Source organism: Lemur catta, chromosome 7, assembly GCF_020740605.2.
Source record: "Lemur catta isolate mLemCat1 chromosome 7, mLemCat1.pri, whole genome shotgun sequence".
NCBI classification, from domain to species: domain Eukaryota; kingdom Metazoa; phylum Chordata; class Mammalia; order Primates; family Lemuridae; genus Lemur; species Lemur catta.
In genome coordinates, this window is record NC_059134.1 from 57,312,141 (window position 1) to 57,337,426 (window position 25,286).

The 25,286-nt window shown below is 43.1% G+C and overlaps 1 protein-coding gene and 2 non-coding genes across 3 annotated transcripts; all 3 read right to left on the bottom strand.

Moving 5' to 3' along the window:
- Nucleotides 1-10,682: 10,682 nt before the first annotated feature.
- RPS3 (ribosomal protein S3) lies at nt 10,683-16,640 on the bottom strand. The gene is made up of 7 exons (XM_045555451.1): nt 16,543-16,640; nt 15,250-15,380; nt 14,377-14,470; nt 13,798-13,892; nt 11,954-12,141; nt 11,287-11,483; nt 10,683-10,757 (listed from the first exon to the last, which is right to left on the bottom strand). The coding sequence occupies exons 1-6, from the start codon at nt 16,570-16,572 to the stop codon at nt 11,290-11,292; spliced, it is 732 nt and encodes a 243-aa protein (XP_045411407.1). The 5' UTR covers nt 16,573-16,640; the 3' UTR covers nt 10,683-10,757; nt 11,287-11,289.
- LOC123643107 lies at nt 11,586-11,731 on the bottom strand. Its single transcript, XR_006736669.1, has one exon. It is a non-coding gene; the product is annotated as a small nucleolar RNA SNORD15 (small nucleolar RNA).
- Nucleotides 15,555-15,702, bottom strand: LOC123643108. The gene has a single exon (XR_006736670.1). It is a non-coding gene; the product is annotated as a small nucleolar RNA SNORD15 (small nucleolar RNA).
- Nucleotides 16,641-25,286: the final 8,646 nt, after the last annotated feature.

The following is a 25,286-nucleotide window of genomic DNA, read 5'->3' on the forward strand; positions in this document are numbered from 1 at the left end:
GTCCATCACAGCAGGCACAAAGGCCTGGGTCCCAGCTGAGCTCCGAATGGCAGATTATCCCAGATTAGGGAGCCTGTGACCATCTGGACACAGCTGATAATGGCTGCAAGGGGAGGGGCATGGCGGGGGAGGCCCAGCCCCATGGTAATGCTCAGGACAAAGCAAAGAAGACACTGTATTGCTTGCCTACCCAGGCAAAAGGTAGGGGCAAATCTAAGGCAAGCTCTGCCTGAGGACATGGGTATGTCACCTGGGCTGGACACCTGCATGCCAGGCAGAGTGTCCTACTTCCCCCATGCTGTTTGTGCCCCCAGTGTTCTCTTGTGCATGTGCCAATGGCTTTTCTGCTTTGTTTGCCTAGGCACACCTGACATCCTCTGAGTTGCCCACCCTCTCCTTGTGCCCCTTCCTTATCTGCCACCACTCTTCCATCACCTGGTATATGGCTAGGCCTTTACATGTAACACACCCATTGGATGCCCTTTAAGGCAGGAAAGGTGTCAGGTTCACCTCTGTGTCCCCCAGTGCCTGGAGCAAGGCCTCCCACTGACTAAAACAAAGCTTCCTGGATCTCTAGCTCCTAATACCTGTGAGGTAGGGACTATTGCCACCCACCTGACCCCTCCCAAATGAGGAAACAGAGACTCAGTTGTCAGGTGAGCCGACTGAAGTCATCGGGCTGGTGAGCACAGGCATAGCCAGGATTCAAACCTGGGTCCAGCTATCTTCAAAGCCAAGCTGTCTCACCAGGCTCTGCCAGTCTGGTAAAATGGTATTGAGTGCAACAGAGTTGTTGTTGTATAGGAGGAGGAGATACCATCATTTCTACCATGAGAAATCCCAACCCAATGGAATATTGTCCCTGCCCTTAGAGGCTTCCAAATGGACAAGGAGAGACATGATTCATGTCCCTGATGAGTGAGGCTGACAGAACACAAGCAAAAGGTGACACACCATGTGTTCTAGTCTAGACTATTGGTTAGACTGAGAGACCATACATGCAGGTTCTCCATGGCTCCTGGTCCACTGCTCTTTGGACCCCAGCCCAAATGAATGGGAAACTGCTACCATTCAGCAAGACACCAGACCACGAGTCCCTAGCACTGGCCCCCTGGGCATGCAGGTTTGCCGTCCTCTCCCAGCTCAGAACATAGAGACGAGACTTATGGTATACCATCAAAAGCCACTGGACCCAAATTTAGTTTTGGGGTTTCTTTTTTGAGCAGTTCTACATGTAAGGATTAATATTTTATGACTATTACTCCTTCTTAATGGTATTCCAAAGAACAATGAGAAAATGTACTTATTTTTTAAAAAATAGACTGAAACTCATTCTTACAATTAACATATGGATTTATTGGATTCTTTTACAAATCTAAAACACATTTTGATATCTTGATAAAACTATATTTTTCCTATATCTTGAAACACTTTGCTATTTCTTCCTCCTAAAAATTATCTTGTATTACTCATTATTCCCCAACTATGATAAACAAGACTAAGATAATAAGAAAATAGAATGATGGTATCGCCTAGAAAGAAGATGCAGTAGTGAAATAAACCATCACTATTATGGCATCCTTCAGTTTCCTTATTGCATTTCCCAAAATATTGTGTCATCTTTCAGACATCTGGAGACACTGAGAATTCAGGACTTTCCATTTTCCAACAATAATGACAAAAGAGAATAAAATTGACAAGAGGACATTTCATACTTATTAGACAAATCAAAAAATATAGACAGCAGCACTCTAGTCTCTAAGGATGATGGTGAAATTAGTCATATAAGCAAAATCTTTTCCTAAATTACTTTTCTCATATTGGTGAGTAAACAATATATTTCTAAAGACAAAAAAATGTGGTATTTTCATCCAGTTAAATCATTCAACAGGGCCGGACACTGTTGAATTACAGGTGGTTCATGCCTGTAATCCTAGCACTCTGGGAGGCCGAGGTGGGTGGATCGTTTGAGCTCAGGAGTTCGAGACCACCATGAGCAAGAGCGAGACCCCATCTCTACTAAAAAAATAGAAAGAAATTAGCTGGACAACTAAAAATACATAGAAAAAATTAGCCAGGCATGGTGGCGCATGCCTGTAATCCCAGCTACTCGGGAGGCTAAGGCAGAAGGATCGCTTGTGCCCAGGAGTTTGAGGTTGCTGTGAGCTAGGCTGATGCCACGGCACTCTAGTCTGGCAACAGAGTGAGACTCTGTCTCAAAACAAACAAAAAAAAAAATATCATTCAACAGGATTTCATCACACAATATTTTGTGACAAAACCTGGACCATCCTGTTTTGCTAAAAAGTGATGTGACAATATTCTTTCATCTTTATGGTGCCTATGCACCGAAATTTACTTGGTAGTTTTTAAGTGGAGACATGCTGAAGGCAGTTGTGTACAAAGGTGATTAAAGGGAAACAGATGCTATAGAAATTTAAGATTCATTGGATTGGTTATTATAATGTTTATAAATCTAAAATGAAAATGTTTTATAATTATGAAGTAAAGAAAATGGCTCTTCTGAACAAAATTATGAGCCAACAAAAATTTCAAAAATATTGCATATTGACAATGCAAGTACAGAAAGAAGACAAACAACAGAAGCAATGATAAACTAGAGCCTATTAGAAACGTATGTGAAATCTGGAATCAGCAGTTACACAATGAATGTTCCACATTTCACAGTTGGCTATTGATGAGCAAGCACGTTTCTATGCTTCTGGTTCTCCACAAGGGACAGTGTTCATTTTGGGTATATGCCTTCAATGCAAGGAAAATACTGGCCGGGCACGGTGGCTCATGCCTATAATCCTAGCACTCTGGGAGGATGAGGCGGGTGGATCGTTTGAGCTCAGCAGTTCGAGACCAGCCTTAGCAAGAGTGAGACCCCATCTCTACTAAAAATAGAAAGAAATTATATGGACAGCTAAAAATATATATAGAAAAAATTAGCTGGGCATGGTGGCACATGCCTGTAGTCCCAGCTACTCGGGAGGCTGAGGCAAGAGGATTGCTTGAGCCCAGGAGTTTGAGGTTGCTGTGAGCTAGGCTGACGCCACGGCATTCTAGCCTGGGCAAGAGTGAGACTCTGTCTCAAAAAATAAAAAAAAAAAAAAGGCAAGGAAAGTATGGAAGTTTGCTGTGTTTTAATTCATGTATACATACACAAGTATTTTTACATATATGAATAACAGCTCTATTAAGATATTTAGTTCACATACCACAAAATTCACCTATTTGAAAGGTACAATTCAATAGTTTTATTCAAAGTTATGCTGTTAATACTTGTTAAAATTTGAATATTTTTGAATACTGGAATACTTGTTTAAATACTTGTTAAAATTTATAATAAAACTGTTTTTCACTATCCCTTTATTCTTAGTTTTGTAATTTGTAAAATGACTTAAAACATAAAAGGGGCTGTCCACTGGACCCAAACAGTGAATGGTTGATGACTATTTTTCCTCATATGTTGAGGTAAGACCAGTGAGCAAAAGATCATCTCTTTTGGCCTCCTTCTGGCAAGAAAGCGGCCCTACTGCTGTGCCTATGCTCTCCCTTCCCCTTTGAAAAGCAAAAACATCCTTAATTTGAGGCCAGGGAACTCGACCCTCTCTAGGCAACTGAGGATTCAAAGGGTTCAGCTCTTCTGGCTCACCACACAAAGGACACAGGCTGGTCCTGGGGCAGTGGATGGCCTGCCAGTGAGGGTGGGATGGATCCATCACAGCAATGCGCCCTGCTCCATGGACAAAGGCCCAGCTGCACCTGGCCAGGCTGAGCTGTTCCTACAACACAGGACTGAGAAGCAGAGGCATGGTTCATTTGAATCTCAGGGCTATTGGTGCTCATCTTATTTATAAAACTGAGGGTCTGGGATCAGGTAAGTCATTCCCAGCCTAGGGTCTCATGTTACTAGTTCTCAAATGGGAATAGGGGATCTTGAGATATTCTAAGTAATTTTCTAAGCCTAAGAAAAACCATACGTTCTCCTAAGATATACTGTATGGGTTAATTAAACTGATCGTAAAATGGCTTAGTAATGCAATCTGTCCATTACAGGGATGCTGAGAAGATTAGAGATGTTTATAGCAGGCTCGGGGCATATAACAATTATCTTTCTCACCACGGTCATGCTGCTTATGTTATAAATGTAACTTTGATTAATAATAACAAAGAAATGTTTGGTAAACGAAATATCAAAATCTGATGTCCCAGAAGAAGAAAATGTAAGGAAAATAATCTTTGAGGTTGAAAATGTTCACTTTCCAGGATACCTAAATCCGGCTCTGATGTTGGCAGGCCCTGCTTTGAAATACAACAGCTGCATTTGTACACAGACGTTGGAGCCCAGAAACAATCACTAGGTGGAAAATTGAACAAGGCATGGTAAAAGTCCAAATTCACCACTTGTAAAATGGGGATATTGATACCTGCTTAGCTAGACCCATATCCCAGAAGCAGTGGAAAGCATGGCACCTGTGACCAGGGCAGGGCCCTTAGAGTTAGGATGGGGAGTGTGCTTTATCATGAATTTAGCTATGAATGCTATCCAAGAGGATATGCTTAAGTAGTAATAATAACAGCTAGCACTCATTAAGCACTTGCTATGGGTCAGGCAGCGTGCTAAGCACTCTACAGGCAGAAGCAGAGAGGTAACTGATGTGCCAGAGCTCATACTGCTAAGTTGTGGACCTGGTGCTGAATCCAGACTGTTCAGCTTGAAGAGCTGAGCTCTTGTTATGTTAGAATGTCTCCAAACAGAGATAACATACTAGATGATAAACACTAAAGAAACATGTATTGATACAGATCTTCTTTAAATTAACATTCACCCTAGCCCTGTGAGATGAAGATCAGAAAGGTCCAGGGTCACCCTCTCACTGAGCAATGCTGGCATCAGGATTTGAACCCAGGTCTCTGACTGCAAAGCTCAGCTTCTCCCCATGACCTCTCAAGAGTCTCCTTAGTAAAGCACTCTACAGAGGAAGGTGTCCCTACCCCCCGCCTTCACCACCAGTGCCACACCTCTGACACCCACACAGACTTTGCCCAATTTCCCAGGTAGGAGTACAGAGGATTGGCTAAGTAAAAATGGTGAGCTGGGGTCAGTGGCTGAAATTTCTGGGACCCCCCTCAGGGGTGTGAGATCACAGCTAATGGAGGCAAGCTCCACAGATTATCACACTCTGCTGTGGGCTCCAGCAGTCTTTGCAACAGAGTCGTTTGCAAGCCTAGATTCTGTCTGGGGGTAGACCTCCCAAAAAACCCTTTACTAGGGCAGGGCACAGTGGCTGACACCTGTAATGCCAGCACTTTGGGAGCCTGAGGCGGGAGGATCCCTTGAGACCAGGAGTTTGAGACCAGCCTGGGCTACCTAGTGAGACCCCATCCCTACAAAAAATTAAAAACCCTTTGCCCGTTATCACCTCACCCCAAGTTTCTGTGCTTTTCCTGGTTCTCCACACTGGCAATGCCATCTATTTTGATCCCTGACCCTCCCTTGCCCTCTGGCTCTATTCCCAAGAGATCGTGTTCTCTCCTTGCCTGATGGGCAAGCTCATCAGTCTAGCAGCTCCCAGCTTCTGTTTGAGACCTGTATCTGTCACCAGCTGCTAGGAAATCCACTGACCAGAACCTAACTCTTTAGAGCCTGACAGTAACCTTTTGGTGAAAAGCCCACAAAAAGCTTCATATTGCCATAGCCGTATTTCCAGCAGTGGGTTCCAAAGACAATTTCACAACACAGCTGCAGCATCAACACCTTGCCTATTGAGGGGGAGAGCGGCTTTGTGTGAGTCTGGGCACCAGGCTGGGCCCCACCTCCACAGTGGAAGCCAAAGGAGCCAGCTATCTTTCTCCCCACCCCCAGCAGCTGGAGTAGACACCGGGATTGGCCAATCAGATGTGAGATCTGGAACTTTGGACCTTAGGGTGACACAAAGAGCTGAAAACTGGAGAATCTGGTGGTGATGACATCCTAAACCAGACTGCTTTCAGTCATGACCTTGGCTGTGTTCCCTGATGCCAGCTTCCCTAAGATTCCATTTCAGAGCTGAGTTTTCCAGGCTTCTCATGGATTCTAAGTTCCCTGAGAGTCTTCCAATAAAGTTCTATGCTGCTTAGTTTCTTCTTTTGCTTGCAGATACAATATCTAATTTGCTGTGGACAGCATCCAGCTCAGAGGCTTCTAGCTTCCAATGTGAGAGCCTCTGCTAAAATCCTGTGTGGCAAGGTTACCCTGAGAGGGCAGGCCTGCACTTTTTTTTTTAAAATGGTTTCTGAACTGCATTAAAGCTGTCAGTACTGCAGTACTTGACTTAATAGCATCTGGAAAAAGATAAAAATACACTCAGTTGTGTATACAATAGACTGTATCTCTACAATATACAAGAAACAGCAGGGAGCACCTCTGCAGAGAGAAACTAAGGGTGCAGCTCAGCAATGGGAGGGATCTTGACTTTTATTATCCTGTACTCTTCAATGTTTTCCGTGTACATGAATAAACTGTTATGTTATTTGAGGCACATATAGTATTCCCAAGTAAAAAATAAAAACACAGTGTTGTCTTTATTTTACTGGTTATTAGATCCTTTTTCTATCTGAAGCCCTGACAGAGGAAAAATGACTCTGAAGATTTCCTATGACCCCTGGCCTTCAGTCTGAGCCTCCTCTTCTCTTGCAGAGGAACATGGGAGGGCTGGGAGTGTGTTGGGATGGTGGTAGAAATCCCCAGAGGGCAGTATGTACCCCCATCTGCACATTCAACCTCCCCCCTTCAAATGCTTAGAATTAATCAGAAAGGAATAGAGGCAGCGAAAGCCTTGGCTTGAGAACATTCAGGAGAGCTATAAGTAAATCTCTCCTCATTCAAGGTCCAAATGTGCAAGTGGGAACAGAGGGAAGTCTAGCCAGGCAAGGTCATAGGGCCATGAGAAGAGCCAAGCCAACCTTGTAACAGGAATACAGAGAACATTTGAACACTTCCCATGTGTCAGTACCTATGTCAACTCATTTGATTCTCATCATGCACCTGTACTACTACCCCCACTTAACAGCTGATGAAAATTAAGGCCCAGATAGGTGAAGCTCAGTGCCAGTTATACATGGAGCTAGAATCCTAACCTAGGCAATAGAACTCCTTAATCTGTACTCTTAACCACTCTGCTAGGCTTGTTCCATGGCAAGGTGCCTTAGCTTGGCGATCCCATTCATTGCAGTTTTAACTCTGGAGCCTTTTGACCCAAATTTAGCTGGCAGGTAGCCAGACAGTGGGCATCAGGACAGAATCTGATTAAAAGCTAATAAAAAGAAGCCCACAAAAAAAACCAAGGAGACCTACAACTTAAAAGATAGTGAGTGGGACCAGATTCAAATTAAACAGGCTGCTTACTAAATACATTACAGTAGGCCCTGGCTCAGCTCAAGTGCAGAACTCAGTGAGAACACAGGAGGCAGATCAGAGCTTAACAGAACATCTAATAGCTACAATTGCCTGGTAGTGGCCAGGATATTACCAGGTACAGCTAGCTTCTCCTCATCTCTGTTCATTTATTCAGTCACCTGACCCCATGTTTGGGGACTGAGGTCCAGAGATGCATAAGCCCTTGGTGCTCAGACTAATAGGGGAAACAATGACACATGGTGGGCAAACTTCAACTAAGTTCCACTAGAGCCAGTCACAAGGGTACAAGCAGTGTAAACTGGTACAAAGGGGGAATGGTGAGTGCTGGGGGCTGCAAGTCCTTGTCTGGCCTTTCCTTCAAGAGTTCTGTTGGCCAGGCAGGTGGATCGCTTTAGGCCAGGAATTCGAGACCAGCCTGACCAAGAGCCAAACCTGTCTCTACAAAAAACACAAAAAGCTAAAATTTCTGGCTGTGCTCAGCACCACACAAGAGGCTAAGTGCCTATCCCTCCAAGACAATAACAATGTAAGACTGCTTCACCAACAGTCAAAAGGCCTTAATGAATCAGTAAGGAGAAACAAGATCTCTCATTCTCTAATAGCAAGAATGTTCAGGGTTCAAGGAACCATTCAACTCTTTCAGGGAGCAGCTGTTCCTGTGGTCTAGCCCTAGATCTAAGAATAAAGCCATTTAGTCAAGCAATGAGCACTTTAAAGTCTCCCTTCCCACTTAAGACATGTTAAAGTTTTAAAAATGTGCAAACTATACCATCTGGGAGGCAATTACTATGATAATCAAGATTAACTTTTGGTGGGGGCTGTGTTTGGAGTGGAACACACAGAGGGACTTCTGGAGAAGCTTGCATTTCTTGTGTGGTTACTGAGTGCTCACCTGAGCTCTGCATTTGTCTTGTGCACTTGGATGAACTTTTGTTATTTAAAATGGTCACCTAGGGACATTCACTCTGATGATTCATCAAGCTATACATTAATAATCTGCATGCTTTTCTGAGTCACAATCCAGTAAATTTATTTCTCCCTCCCAAACTGCTACTCTTGCTGTACATTTCCTTTGTTACAGCACCACCTGGTGGGAAATTAATAGCACTTTCTCCCACAGACTACATTTTCAATTCTAAGGGGACTGAGGTTTGCAGAAAACAAGGAATTTAAAAACAAAACATCACCTAACCTATGAATACCTGTGACTGGCTGTGCCAGTACTAGACTCTAAGATCTTAGATGACCAGGTCTTAACCTATTTCCAACACCTGGTAATCTACAGACGCTCAAATTAAACTACTTTCACTATAAATAATCCTGTCACAAATTAACTATACCATTGCTAAGTTCAGAAATAAAGACAGGAATAAAGAAACTTAGCTCAGTTAAAATACTAACATTTTCAGTAAAATCATAAAGTGCCAATAGTTTTACCTGTAAGAGATAAATAAAATCTTACAAACCATCCTTCAGCTTGAGAAAGGACTCGTTCCTGGAAGCATGTCACCCCAGGGTTAGTGAAAGCACTGAGTATTTAAGAATGTAGTTTCTGTACTCCAGCTTTAGTTCCTAGCCACAAGATATTATACTACAAAAACAAAATAAAATAAACCCACCCCCAAACCCAACAAATTGGTCATTAATACATCAGCTATGCCACTGATTAGAGAATTCAGTAGAGTGGTGTCTCTAGTAGACTCCTGGTCTCAATTCCACCGACAAAACCAGTGACGTGATTAAGACAGAAGTCAGTACAGACATCAAAGGCTCTTGCAAAAAGGGGTGGACCAATCTGCCAAGTTGAAGTTCTGGAGGTCTGTCACACAACAATGTTAACATACAGCAGCCTTCCTTCCGTGTTAAGCAGGGGATTGGTTCTAAGACCCCCTTCATATACCAAAATCCCCAGATGCATAAAACCTAGGCAACATTACACTTTAAATCTTCACTGATTACTTTTAATGAAATAATGTAAATGCTACGTAAATAGTGGTTAAACTGTATTATTTAGGAATGACTTAGAAAAAGCCAACATGTTCCGTACAGACACAACCGTCCACTTTTTTCTGCAGAGTTTGGATCCAAAGTTGGTTGAATCCAGATTCAGAGCCCTCAGAATGGAAGGCTGACAGCATTTGTCACTATGGAACTATCCACTTAAAAATGGTTAAGATGATAAATTTCATATTGTGTTTACAATTACAATAATTAAAAAGGGAGTGGGGGCAGACAGGTTTGTCAGTGTGCTCCCAACATAATTCATTAGTTCAAATATTAAGCCCTTATTATGTTTAGCGTCTGCCATCGTGCTCACAGTCTGAGAAGGCAACCAAATAATCAAACAGCACCAGCTGGCGGTCTGTGGAGCTAAGGTTATTTCACCAGTCAGGCAACATTACCACCAGGATACAGCCACCTGTCTTGGGTCTTTCCAGGCTCATGACACCTGTCATTGCTAAATCCCCTCTCTGTGATCAATCAGAATCTGGTTTATCATTAGTCTTGAAGGAGTTTCAAGCCAACCTGTCCTTCACTAGTTGTGCCTGAGAGCATCCAATTTCTTATAAAATACAGGTACCAGTAGAAAATACTTCAAAACATTATCAGAACGTGGAACTAGCCAGCCCAGCGGCTCATGTCTGTAATCCCACCACTTTGGGAGGCTCAGAAAAAAGGAATGCTTGAGCCCAGGAGTTCGAGGCTGCAGTGAACTGTGATCCCACCACTGCACTCCAGCCTGGGCAACACAGCAAGACCCTGTCTCCAAAAGGCAAAAAAAAAGAAAAAACAAACAAAAAAACAAAAGAAAAAAAACATGGATTCTAATGGCAGCTATATACTGCTTAGACAAATTTACTTCTGAGCCTTAAATGCAGTGGCTCAAGCAAATTTCCTTTACACTTTAGACATGGTGAGGATTAAATGACTATGTAAAGGACATAGCACAGTATGATAAAACATGGCCATTGTGTTTACTTTCTATGTGCAATATAGACTTCATTATGCATCAGGGGGAAAAAATCATCTTAAGTATCCTTCTAAGCCTACAATCCTGAACTTCAGGACAATTAATCAAAGTGCTGACCCGCTAGCCATCAGCCCCATGACACAGGACATTTCTCTGGTTAACTCTGTTCAGGTCTTTTAGTTCTGGCCCTTTCCTGCAAATACCACAAGTATGGTTAAAACCAAGAGGATAAGTAATGCTCCACAAGCCAACACGACACCCACAGTCTGAATCCTGGACATACAGTACAGTCAGTCCACCTTGTGTCTTTGTACAAGACTTTATTAAAGGTCTTTATAGAGGAACATCCAGACTCCAGATACAGCTGCCAGGGAGACCCTGAAACCAAATAAAGCACAAAAGTAAGAGAAACTTTACCTGAGTTACCAAGTTCCTTCATTTACCAAATGGACACACATTTCCACTTAGGCTTTGCATCAAGATTAAATAAAATACACAGAGCACTTAGAAATGCAACACTGAGAGACAAAAAACAAGACAGCTAGGCATAGGATGCTTGGTGTTACTATTTAACAGAGGGTGCTAAAGGAAAGAATAATTACTAGCAAGAGTGCTTTGAAAATCGTGAGCAAATGAAGAGAGGACAACAAATGAAAATCCCTATCTGATACAGGGTAGTAAAAGTAGGAACTTCTTTCTTAGGAGAACAAAGGCAAACACCACCATTCCCAACAAATTTGTGGGTTAAACAGGCCCTAGGTTCCAGCCTGTATTCTCCCATAAAAAGCAAATATAATCTAATTTTTATTCACCAAATGCTTACCACAGTGTGGGATACAAGCACTCACAGAAAGAAAAAGGAATAGAAGGGACCCTATTCTGCCCCAAGAGGTTCCTGCAGACTTACCTGTTATGCTGTGGGGACTGGCTGGGGCATGGCAGGCGGCTCTGGCTTCCCACCCTTCTGTTCCGAGATGGGGGTGGTAGGCAGTATCTCATCTTTGGGTTCCACGATGCTCACGTGGTCAGGCAGGGGTTTCTTAGGGCCAATCTTACCAGTAGGGTCCCAGGGTAGCATGATCTTCACCTTGATGCCCAGCACACCTGAAGGACACCACAAACAGGATGTAGCTGGGGTTGTACTGCCCGCCCCCCCCACAAAAGGACAGAAGAAAGAAAATTTACTCAAGTACCTTGGGTCTGGTCCCTTCTCAGACAAATGCCTCTAAATCAATCAATGAACAGGACACCTTTGCAAAAGGAACCCATGCACAGCACCACAGAACGTGGTACTGACAAGGACCAAGAGCAGGATGTGACCTTTCTGACTCGTCATCGTGTCATCACTGAAGGGCACACAGAGGACCAAGACAATGACAAACCAACTCTTAGATCAGACTGATCTCAGCATTTCCAGTCTTACAGATCAATGCAGCTAATCAGTAAACCCAAGGAGTACAAACATGCCCAGCTACTTCCAAAATAAATCCCCTCAAATACCAAGGAGTCTATGGAAAACCACATCTATCCACTAATGTGCCCTTTGCTCTAAGCATTCCCAGTTAGCTGCTCACCCTGTCTTAGTAGCACATGGCGCACGGCAGTGTCAACATAGTAGTTAACAGGGTCCCCACTGTGAATCATCAGGCCATCCACAAACTTCATGGACTTAGCCCTCTGTCCTCGGAGTTTCCCAGACACCACGACCTCACAGCCCTTGGCTCCACTCTCCATGATGAACCGCAGCACACCATAGCAAGCTCTTTGGAAGAACAAGAGACACAAAGAATACCAAAATTTATTCACCCACCTCACAAAGTTTAAAAAACAAAGTAAACTTAGTCTATGTTGACTGTTTTCAATGATCCTTTAATGGAGAATAAATTTGACCAGCGTCTGTCCCAATAAGGGTAAGATTCTTTGAGGAATGTACGTCAAGTTCCTTCTAACCAAGTGCTCTCCAACCCTGGCTGCATGTTAGAGTCACCTCAGAGGCTAATATAAAAAACAAACCCTGATGCCAAGGCCGCACTCCAGGCAACCTGGTGGTCCCTTTATGGTTTACTGAAATATTCTCCAACCTCCAGAATTCATGATCACCAGGAAACCTAACCAATTTAAGACCCTGGCTACCTTGATATTAGAATGCTGGGGGCAGGCGTGGAAACACTTTTAGGTCTATAAAACTGATAATAAGCTTTAAAATATCATACCCCACTCCCCTAACTGTTTGATTTACACCCTGGCAGACGCTAATTGGATAACTAGCCACCTCCAGGCCCTTTCACATTATCTCATTTAATCCCTATACCTAAGCAGAGGTGGTATAATGATCCACATTAGAAAATACCAGATCTAAGTGTTGGAGTGCAAAAGCCACATGGAGGGCTTGTTAAGACAGATTGCAAGGCCAGTCCCAGTTTCCATTCAGTGGGTCTGGGATGGAAACTGAGATTTTTTTTTTTTTTTATTTCTAACAAGTTCTCAAGTGATGGCAGGGATACCAGCCCAGGAACCAAGCTTTTGAGAACCATTGTTCTATGCAATGGAACTGGCACTCAAATCAGGCCAGCACTCTTTTCTACATGTCCTCACCTACAGCCTTGCCTACACTACCTATCCCTACCAGGTCAACTTTCCTACACCACAGCTTTTGTGCCATTCCTCTAGGCAAGGCGTTCTAATTACTTCACAAATAGTAAAACTGCACAAAGAATTTCCTATTGAAATCTTAACCAGTATGTCCAGCTCAAAGGGTAACCAAACCTCATGTCCTTTACACCCTACCACTCCTCACGTAACTATCTGCATACAGCTCACGTAGCTAAGTGTACAGATTTTAAGCTCTTACACAGCAGGACTGTCTTACCTCCTTATGGTCTCAATAAGAGTGAACACATTAAATGGACTGGAATGATTCTAGCTTGTTCTGAATTTCACAGTATCCCAAAAGTACCAAGACACTTCTACTACTACTACTATACATCCATAAATAACACATGCCCAGTAAGAGGCTGAATTATTTCTCATTGTCCATCCCCCACAGGGCTCTTTCTAAAGCCTCATGCTCACCAAGACCAACTAGAGTTGGCCCCTCCCTGTACAGTTCTATTTCTGTTCTACTCCCCAAGCACCCAGAACATGTCTCCATTTCAGCACTGACCACTCTTTATGGTTTTTGCTTCTTCAGTAGTCTTAGTCTGTCAGTTCAGTGAGGGCATGGATTAGCAATGTTCTATTGTTACAACCCTCAGACACTAGCAGATCCTGCCACTTCCTAACAGTTCATCTGCTAAATTAACAAAATAGCAGATACACTGTATTTTGATCCACACAAAAGGGCAAGACTATATCTTCTTGGCCTTTTGACTAGGATCAAGCATAAAAGGGCATTACTATCAAGTCTCAGGACACTTACCTCCGCACAGCAAGCCCTCCAAGGAGTTTGTAACGCAGAGATTCTGCCTGGGCAATGGCACACAGACCTCTCGTGGCCACCTTTTCAGCATAAAGCTTTAAAGGAAGCAAGGCACATCCTGTTACCTTCACCACTGTTGTCAATTAAAAGGCAGCACATTTGTCATAAAAACATTTTTTTCTGTACCATCACGTTAGCATTTTTAGTATCCCTCAAGTACAAAATCACTTCTATCCACATATAGTATACAGTGACATAGGCTGAATCACTCCTCATTGCCCTCCCATCCTGACTCCTTCTATAGCCACACCAAGGAGACCAATGGGATAGTAATCAGTCCACCACATGCATCATTTCCACGCCCAAGTTGAACATAAAATCCTTTAACCACCAGACACTGGCAGAATAGGCCATAAGTTAAGCCCTCTGCCCATTACGAGTACTTCAACAAAATACCGATCCATTTGTAGTATTTATTCATCATGAATAAATAATTAAAGTCTCCAAGGTGATGTTGAGTGTTTTTAGAAGTACCATTCTAAGGAGCCATTATCTCTGACGTAAGCCAGAACCACTCACCTCTACACTGCCCTCTGGGAAGCCAAATCTCTTCTGAACTACTGCGGTCAATTCCCGGATGCGCCGGCCCTTCTCACCAAGAACATTCTGTGTTCTGAGGGGCGGGGAGTGACAATTCACAACTCTCACAAAATGCTACATGTAAGTTTAAATCTCATTCATCTGCCACAAAGTACAAATTTTAGATGACAAAACCCCAAGCTAAATTTTTTAAAATGCAGATTTAAAGAAGCAATTACATTGACTAAGGTTAGATTCCTGGTTGTCCCCTTAAGTTTATACAGAATAAACCACCTTAGTATATGAAAGGTGGTCTTACTAATAATCTATCTAACAGAGGAAAATAAACTATCAAACAGAAACAAACTCACAACCCATTTTGTTTTAATTAAAACACCTGTGACCTAACTCACTCTCTCTAAGACTTTCTTTTCTTGGCCTTGAAGAGCCTTAAGCAGACAATAGGGGTGTGAGCTCCCCACTTCAGTTCCTGCCAAAAACCAGATTCCAAGGACTCAGATAAAGCCAGCCTCACAGAGAAAAAATAAAAACAAAGAGCACCTGTTACTGCTTTGCAGCCACTTCTATTAACAGTCTGCTGAAGCAGAGAGAAAAAAAAGCCATTTTTACCCTGTAAAATCACCCAGCCACCTTTGCTCAACTGCCCAGCACTAACCTCCACATTTCTTCAGTGCTGTGGCGACATTCCCTTCCCTACCTCCCCCTTCTTTCTTTCCAGGGAAAATAAATAAACTTTGTACTTCTATCCTAAACTTTGGGAATTCTTTTTCACCCATGCCAAGAGCACCTAGTAAATTTCCACCCTTTCAGTATATACAACTATAGCTGACGGCCAGTCAAGTGAGTTTTTACCTGGTGGCTAAGATAATGATTTCTGTCCTGGTTGGTGTAACTCGGACCTCAACTCCAGAGTAGCCATCTTCAGCCAGTTCCCGAGTAAGAAACTCATTCAGTTCAGCTTTGAAGATGCCATCAGCAACAAACTAAGCAAAAAACCAAAGTTGAAAATTAGGACATGGGTGTAGGTTCACTTTCCCCTGAACCAGTCTAGTCTATCTTAGTCTATCAGTCAGTGCATCCCTTATCAAACTCAACACTTCCAACAAATGACTTAGCAATGGTATCAATACCCTTGGTTCCAACAGGAACACAGCAACCCTTCTCAGACAAATGCCTCTAGGTCATCTTTAGGAAGTTACTTCAACCAGGGCCCTTTAAACTGTGCCACAGAACGCAGCACAGAATAGGCAACCTGGACAAAGATTAACATCCCCAGTCAGACTCGTCATCATCTCTTCATTGAAGGGTTTATGAAAAGAGGAGTCGTTTATACTTATTTACACATGCAAAACAAAAGCTGCTCTAAAATGGCCCATTTACACTTTATTCAGCACAGCAGGGACACTGCACTTTTTTTTTAACTTCCGAAAGGAACCGTGGGCCGAAGACATAAGCAGTCTCACAGACACAACTTGGAGTGTCCGAAGAATCCCAGCCAGGTACCTTGCCTCATTTACCATACCTGTGGGCTTACCTCAAATAGAGCTGGCAAATCCTAACTCACAAGAGCGTTGTAGATTTAATCTTAACACCGATGTATACATATACAAAGTGACAAACCGTCTATTTCTAATAATGATTTTTACACAGTTCTCTCCCATGGAATAACTAAAAGTTAAACCCGAGGAAGCAAGCAATCACCGGTAGCCTTTCAACTGAGAGTCAGAAGGCTGCACCCGGACACGAGTAGAACCCAGAACACATTGCTACCGCCCCTTCCCAAGGCCAGGATCTAACATGTGATGGAAATGGCGCACGCCCTGCAACTACTACACGTTTACCAACTTTTTGACCAAGAAATGCTCACAAAATGCCTTCTCCGGGACCGGAGGGGCGTCCCGTACTCTGTCTGCACTCCACCGGGAGCCCGCGGAAATCTGACTCTCCCTTCCCTGGCCACACAGCGCCCGACAGGCTCGGGCCTACCACTCAATCTGCCGCCATCCGCAGCCCGCGAGAACGCCAAGCAGCTTAAGGCGCTGCCCGGAGCAGGGCAAGGAGCTGCGCGTCTCACGGTGGCACCTCAGGAAGCCCTTAGACCCGCGTGGCGCCGCAGTTCCCGGCGCCGAGACCGCAGAAGCTCACCTTCCTCTTCTTGGAGATCTGCACCGCCATCTTGCCGCTGCGCGCGACCGAGAAAAAGGAAGTAGCCCCCGGGCGGAAGTGGGTATAAAGCACGCGGAGCGACGACAAAGAGCTGCGCGGCGCCGACGTCTCTCCCGTGCGCTCATGGGAAATGTAGTTTTCACGAAAAGAAGGCCTTCGGGGAGAGAAGAGTAATGGAGACGCCTGCAGGCAGAAAGACGAAAAGGGTCCTATCAAGCCCTCTTCGGAACTGCACTCATAGTTTAAAAACGAGCAACGTGAGGCGCAGAGATGGAAATTACAGATATAAGCTCACACAGGAACAGAGTTTAACCAGTATGGAACCCCGGTCCCTACACTTCCAGATCTACGCTATAATGAAAATCCCCTGAAAGCCTCTCAATGAAATTCATTTAGACGCTCCCTTCTCCTTCAATCTATGTCCATTTCCTATTTACTAAATGATAATAATAACACTTTATGTTTATTTAGTGTCCTAGGGACTGCTCTGTGCCTTTTATGTTTTTAACTCATTTACTCCTACCACACTTTCATAAAGTCCGTTACAATTTGTAACAGAAGCCACAGAGTAGTGGCTCGTGTGCTCATAATTATTTTTCAATTAAAAAATTCCCCTTCATTTTATTATGAACATTTCCAAGCATACAGAAAAGTTGAAAAAAGTGCACAGATATGCATCACTTAGGTGCTACGATTAAAATGTTGCCTTATTTGCTTTATCACGTATCTATTCATCCCTCTAGCCACCCACCAATGCCTTTTTTGATGCATTTCAAAGTAAGTTGCAGACATCAGTGCACTTCACCCCTAACCATTTCAATCGTTTTATTTTAAATTTGAGTAGTTTCCTCTCATTTAAAAATCAGACTATTTCTCTGTATAACTATTTCAGGTTTTTCTTAAGAATATAGAAAGATCAAAGCTCTAGCAAAAGAGTAGGCCCACATTCCCTCATGGCAGCGCTCTCTATCCCTGTTAGATGAAAAGGGGCTTTCCAATGTGCCACAGTCCCTGGCAGCCTCAATCAATTATTTTTTGGTCCTAGAAGCCATTGGAGTGTTTAACTCCAGCACTAAAACAACTCTGATGCAAAGTGACCTGTTCTATAATCATGGAATTAGCTGAGTTCTGTGGGAGCTGAGCAGAAGGACCAGGGAAAAGGAAAAGAAGTAGATGAACCAAAGAGATATTAATAGACAGCTGTGGACCTCATATCTGTTGAAGACAGACTGAGGTTGAGGGAATTGAGAATGATTTCCTGGTTTCTGACTTCAGTGGTGGATGCTTGGTGACAACCCTCAATGAGATGAGGAACAGGTTTTTTTTTTTCCTCCTCCATCTGTCGTCTCTCTCTGCTCTTCATTCACTTCCTCAGCAACCTCCCTGGTCAGTGGCACCACGTTGCTGAAATCATGAGCCTGGAGAATCTGCCTGCCTGACTCTGCGTCTTCACTAGGGACGTGGGCACTGCAGGGGAGCACTCAGCCTTGCATGCTAGGGTCAGAATAAAGTAACAGCAGTGCACTTCAGCTGGACTTCTAATCTTTCTAGGTGAAATGCCTCTATTTCCTCATTCCAATATGGCTCTCATTCTCCTACAGTATCTATGATAATCTTTGTCAAAGCTTGAATCCCAGAACCTCCTCCTCACTCTCAGCAGTCAATCTGCTTTCCAACCCCTTGCCTCCCAGATACATTATTCAGTTAAGAACTGCCTCCCATCCATGCTACAGTCCTGTGTGTCCCTGGCCACCCTACCTGGAGACCCTCTTCCTGCCCAAGGTCAACCTCCCTTTTGTGCTGTTCATATTTAGCTCTGTTTCTTTGAGACTTTGCTCTGGCAATCATTCAACTCTCTTTCCTGTGATACTCTTCCTTCATACTGGCTCTTTCCCTTCCCTGCCAGCCCCCCATGTTAAATGCCACCTCCTTCAGGGTTGTGCCTCTCCTAGTTGCTTCCATAGCAACTGTACATCCTCCACCATAATACTCATCTCACCAGGCTGGAATAGTCTGTTTATGTGTTTCTCCCAGTAAGCTCTGTAAGAGCCCAGATCAAGCCTGTTTTGTTCACTGTATCTGGAGCCTAGGATCTGGCCAGGCTCAAGCCCTGTGTCGGTAAAAGTTTGATGAGCAAACAAAGCAATGCATGGATTCTGGTTTTTAGATCAGCTATTGGTAGAATGGTTCACATGAATATGCTTGCAAGTATCATATCTCATCTGGGACGTTCACAAAACCAAATTGGAGACTCAAAGCCCTGCATCAGACAGTGGCAAGTTCTCTGAGGTAAATGCCACCTCCTGAAGCTCCATGGTAGCTCATACGCTGCCCTTCCCCAGCGGAACCAGGAGGCTGCCTGCCTGGGTGTCATCTTCTGGTCCCAGGACAAAGCCTGTGAAGGAAACCTTTGTCTTTGTCATAATGCCCTTTGTTTTATCTAAGACTATTATAAGAAAAAGACATTCTGTTACTCAAAATAACACTATAAAAATAGTAGTAGTCACAATACATTGAATTCTAATTAAGAGCAGGAACTGTGGGAGTGCCTTAATCTCTCCCTGGGTATTCAAAATATAAACAGGATTTTATCTGTTTAGCCCACAATATCACAGAATTGTCCCTGGAATTGTGAAGAAAGGACTGTGTGTCTGAAAACACATACAGCTTTGTGGCCACACTTGGACTATGCCTGGGTCCCGTGAGCATCACAAAGGTACATTCCTGAAATTCCTAAAAATCAAAGGTGAGATTTACCCTGGTTGAATGAATACAGCCCACAGTTTCTGAGATAGTTTAGTGCCTTGAAAACCAGTGTAGTGGAACCTCACAGAAAGCATTTAACTTCCCTGAATCCAGCTGGAGGAGCTTGGCAAAAAAGGAGAGAGAATTTAAATAGTGGCAGTGAGGGTGGGTGCGCCTGCCTCGCTGCCATGAGTGCGTGGCTCAGAGTGAGGTGGGAGGACGGAGGAGTTTCTTCTCTTCTCTCAGATAGTCTAGCCTTGCTTCCCTGAGGAACTCTTACGGGGTGAGGATCTAGCTGAAATAGTCTTCAAAGACTTATGTTTTTTCTTACAAGACCCCCAAATAAGCTAACAACTTTATCTAGTTTTCAACCAGAGAAGAAGGGATCTGTGCCAATTGTGGATGGAAGACCAGACTCATAATGCTTCTGTTTCCACTAGGACACCTGTTAAGGGATGGCTATTCTACGGTAATGGTGACCATAATTCGGTTGTCACTTACTTTAGACTCTAACACCCCCAGTGAGACACAGTGATATCATCATTGATTTGATTTAAATTGATCATTGATTCACTCTGAGCTTCCAATTGAGTCTCTGCATATAAATAGAAGAATGCTGTAGGATAAATTTGAACAGATTTTTTTAACTGCTTGTATCATTTCTAAAAGACTCACACTTCTGAATACCCCTACTTGAAATAAAAATAGGATCCAGTATATGGAAGGGTGTGATAAAGGAAGCATCCTCACGTGGTAGGTGGGGTGTAAATTGGTACTTCCTTTTTGAAGGGCAGATTGACAGCATCCACTGAAACTGAAGATGTAGATAGCCTTTGGCCCAGCAAATACATTCCTTTTTACCTCATCCAGAAAAACACTTACATAAATGTACATGGAAGTGGGTGCAAGAATGCTCATTATAATATTGTTGCTAATAGTGAAAAATAAATTATAAATAGCCAAAAAGCTTTGCAGTAGCAAAGTGGTTATGGACTATTGTGTAGTAATTAAAAAGAATGAGATGGATCTACAAACTCACATGAAAAGAGCGCCAAGAAGTATTGTTATGTAAAAAAACCAAGTTCCAGAACAATATAACTGTATGATATTTATGTAAAATAAAATAAAACATGTACATGCAAGTAAATGAATGGAATGATGTATACCCAACTGATGGAAGGATGATAGATAGATAACTAAGGTTACTTCTGGGGGAGGTTAGGGACCAATTTACTTTATGTTTGACTTTTCTTACAATGAAAATATATTCATGTATTACTTGTGAAATGAAAACAAAGAAAAATGCAAGGAACCACAAACATGGATTTCTGATCACATAGTCACTTGTGACACAATGTGAATGTCTTTGCCATCAACAACAAATTCCATAATCCTTTTTTTCTGAAAGTTCACAGTCTCTTAATCAGACTGTAAATCCGTACTGTCCTGTACAGTAGCCACTGGCCACATGGGCTATTGAGCAGTTGAAAATGGCTAGTCCAAGTGGAAAAGTGCTGTAAATGTAAAATGCACATCAGGTTTTAAAGTATAAAAAAGAATAGAAAATATCTTATATAGATTACATGTTGAAACAATAACATTTTAGATATATTGGGCCATTAAATAAAATGTTATTAAAATTAAGGATGGATGTGTGGCTCATGCCTATAATCCCAGCACTTTGGGAAGCTGAAGTGAGAGGATCACTTGAGGCCAGGAGTTCCAGACCAGCCTGGACAACATAGCAAGACCCCATGTCTACAAAAAATTAAAAAAATTAGCCAGGTGTAGTGGCACACACTTGTAGTCCCAGCTACTCAGGAGGCTGAGGTGGGAGGATCACTTGAGCTCAAGAGTTTAAAGCTGCAGTGAGCTATAATCACACCACTGCACTCCAGCCTGGGCGAGAGAGCAAGACTCTGTCTCTAAAAAATAAAATTAAATTAAATATTTTTTAAAATAAAAATAAAAACATAATGTACATACTTTAAAATACTTTATTGCTAAAAAATGCTAATGATCATCTGAGCCTTCAGCGGAGTCATCTTTTTGCTGGTGTATGGTCTTGCCTCGATGTTAATGGCTGCTGACTGATTAGGGTAGTAGTCGCTGAAGGTTGGAGTGGCTGTGGCAATTTCTTAGAATAAGACAACAGTGAAATTAGCCACATCGATTAACTCTTCTTTTCATGAAAGATTTTTCTGTAGCATGTGATGCTGTTTGAAAGCATTTTACTTCCGGTAGAACTTCTTGCAAAATTGGAGTCAGTCCTCTCAAACCCTGCCACTCTTTATCAACTATGTTTACATAATATTCTAAATCCTTTGTTGTCATTTCAACAAATGTTCACAGCATCTTCACCAGGAGTAGATTACATCTAAGGAAACTACTTTTCTTTGTTCATCTGTAAGAAGCAACTCTACATTGTTCAAGTTCTATCATGAAATTGCAGCAATTCAGTCACATCTGCAGGCTCCACTTCTAATTCCAGTTCTCTTGCTATTCCCACCACATCTGCAGTTACTTCCTCCACTGAAGTCTTGAACCCCTCAAAGTCATCCATGAGGGTTGGAATCAACTTCTTCCAAACTCCTGTTAATGTTGATTTTTTACCTCCTCCTATGAATTGTGAGTGTTCTTAATGGCATTTAGAATAGTGAATCCTTTCCAAAAGTTTTCAATTCACTTTGCCCAGATCCATTAGAGGAACCATAAGGTATGGCAGCAATAGCCTTACAAAACGTATTTCTTAAATAATAGGCCTTGAAAGTTGAAGTTACTCATTGATCCATGGGCTGCAGAGTGGATATTGTGTTAGCAGGCATGAAAACAATATTAATTTTCTTGCGAATCTCCATCAGAGCCCTTGGGTGACTAGGTGCCTTGTCAATGAACAGTAATATTTTGAAAGGAATCTTTTTTTCTGAGCAGTAGGTCACAACAGTAGGCTTAAAATATTCAGTAAACTAAGCTGGGCATGGCAGCTCATGCCTGTAATCCTAGCAGTCTGGGAGGCTGAGGCGAGAGGATTACTTGAGGTCAGGAGTTCCAGACCAGCCTGAGCAATAGCAAGACCCCATCTCTTTAAAAAAAAAAAAAAGAAAAGAAAAGAAAAACAAAGAAGAAAAAAAATATTCGATAAATCATGCTATAAACAGATGTGCTGTCATTTAGGCTTCGTTGTTCCATTTATACAGCACAGGAAGAGTAGATTTACCATAATTCTTAAGGCTCTAGGATTTTCAGAATGGTAAATGAGCATTTGGCTTCAATTTAAAGTCAGCAGCTGCATTAGCCCCTAACAAGAGAGTCTGTCCTTTGAACCTTGAAGCTAGGCATCGACTGAATGAAAGTCCTAGATGGCATCTTCCTGGCCTCCCTATTTCTTGAGACACAATAATATTGAAATTAGGTCAATTAATAACCCTACAGTGGCTTCGAAGTGTTCGAGTGAAAGGAAGAGCCCTAGGTCTCTCACTTTAAATCAAAACCTGGATGATTGAGTTTAGTGAGGAAGACATGTCTAAAACTGAGACAGGCTGAAAGCTAGGCCTCTTGTGCCAAACAGTTAGCCAAGCTGTGAATGCAAAAGAGAAGTTCTTGAAGGGAATTAAAAGTGTTACTCCAGTGAACACATGAATGACAAGAAAGTGAAACAGCCTTGTTGCTGACGTGGAGAAAGTTTCAGTGGTCTGGATAGAAGATCAAACTAGCCACAATATTCCCTAGGCTAAAACCTAATCTAGAGAAACATCCTAACTCTCTTCAATTCTTTGAAGGCTGAGAGAGGTGAGGAAGCGGCAGAAAAAGTGTTTGAAGCTAGCAGAGGTTGAAGGAAAGAAGCCATCTCTATAACATAAAAGTGCCAGGTGAAGCAGCAAGTGCTGATGGAGAATCTGCAGCAAGTTATCCAGAAGATCTACCTAAGATCACTGATACAGGTGGTGGCTACACTAAACAACAGATTTTCCATGCAGATGAAACAGATGAAAGTCTTTTTCTTTCTTTCTTTTCTTTCTTTCTTCTTTTTTTTTTTTTTTAGAGACAGGGTCTTGCTCTGTTACCCAGGCTAGTGTGCAGTGGCATAATCAAAGGTCAGTGTAATCTTGAACTTGACATTATGATAATTCTGGAAATTATAGACTTTTAAGGCCTGGCTCAAGCAATTCTTCCACCTCAGCTTCCCAAGTAGCTGGGACTATAGGTGCATGCCACTGTGCCTGGCTAATTTTTTAATTTTTGTAGAGATGGGATCTCACTATGTTGCCCAAGCTGGTCTGGAACTCCTGACCTCAAGTGATCCTCCCACCTAGGCTTCCCAAAGTGCTGGGATTGCAGGTGTGAGCCACCACGCTCGGCCTAAAAACAGCCTTCTACTGAAAGAAGATGTCGTCTAGGACTTCAGCACATGGAAAGGATTCATTGGATGGAACAGATTTTCATTGATTTTAATGCAAACAAACAACTTGGCATTTAGGTTTACATTAATTTTCAGTGCTTGTGGTTAGTGAGTCATCTTTGACAAGTACTACCCAACACTAACAATTGGCTCACATCCCTATTTTTAGTGGAAGACCAACAGACACCAGTACCTTTCATTCTCATTCACACTGAGCACTATATGACTGCTACTATTATACTACTACTGTGGTGTATAGGGCAGAGAAAACTCCTTCAAAGGAAAAATGTGGGAATAAGTAGGCCAGAGATCAGACTGCTGGAGCAGAAAGATGTGGCCAAGGGAGAGAAAAAGGCCAAAGAGGTCCCAACTTCATCAGGCTTCGTCCAGGGGTGTTGAACCAACATCTGCTCTTGAAAGATGGGGCCCAAGGACCCCCCCAGTAAAGGCTAGGAAGGGAAAGGCAGTCTCAGTGGCCATGGAGATTAGAAAGACTGGCTGGGCCCTTCTTGAGAGGGTGTTACTGAGCCCAGGTTGAGAATGGAGAGCACAGGTGAAGTACCCAGAGACAGTAGGTTTATCCAGTTTAATTTTAGAAGGCTCGCCCAAAGCAGTGCATACTGCACTCTCTGGCAGCCACAACTATTGTAACAACTACAGCAACTTGGTCAATTTCTTTCCCAGATGGATTGGGGCTGCTGTTCTCCCCATCCTGCCACCCTTACCCCTTCAACTTGCCTACTAACCAGATGGGCATCTTGGGCAGCCCCATTCAAGGGTCTAAGAATGTGGGACAGTACATAGCTGGGCAGGGGCGGCGTGTTCTGCAGGAACAACAGGCAGGAGGCTGGCTTCCCAGCATTTGACTAGGGAAATCCACACATAAGGGCCTGAATTTGCTATGCAACTCCACTGAGGTGACTGGAGGACAGGAACAAGATGGTAGCAAGCCAGTGCGACCAACTGCCCACCTTCCTACCTAGAGCAAGGCTGTGTGTAACAGCCTGGTTAGCTTGGAGGCAAAGTGGGAGGGCACGAGTTAAGGACTGGCATGTGGTCAACATTTTCTAGGGAGGGCAGGAGCCAGGCTTTGGCTATGACAGGGACAGAGAGGGCTCTTTCTGGGAGATGAGTGCTGTGGGCTTTTGTAGAGAGAAGCCATTGGAACCATCCAATCTAGTTCTCCAGGACCTGGCTCCACAGATTGGGGAGGCCTGGGGTCCTGGCTCCAAGTAACCTCTGTTTAGCGTTGGGCTTCCCCAGAGATATGTCAGATGTGCCTGCCTCGTGGACATTGCAGACCTCCACACAGTCATCGAGTGTCAGAGACCATGCGGGGCAACGGATCTCGCCTTCCCTGCTGTGAGGAACGTAAAGTAGCACAGCTGCTCTGGAAAGTTTGGTATCCCAGAGGAATGTCAATTGTGCATCCCAACAGCTCAACAATTCCACCCCTCGGAGTACAGCCTAGAGCCCTGGACCTCACAATGTTGTGCTCACATTCTCCCGACAAGAATCTCAAGGATGTGGTTTTCTTTTGTGTACTTAAAGTTATGTAGAACCTTAACATAAGTAGAAC

Coding starts and splice junctions, on each gene's coding strand:
- RPS3 (XM_045555451.1), bottom strand. CDS start 16,572: ATGGCGGTGCAGATCTCCAAGAAGAGGAAG. Junction 15,381..16,542: donor AGATCTCCAAGAAGAGGAAG/GTGAGCTTCTGC, acceptor TTTTTTGCTTAG/TTTGTTGCTGATGGCATCTT. Junction 11,484..11,953: donor CCATGTGCTACTAAGACAGG/GTGAGCAGCTAA, acceptor GGTGTCCTTCAG/GTGTGCTGGGCATCAAGGTG.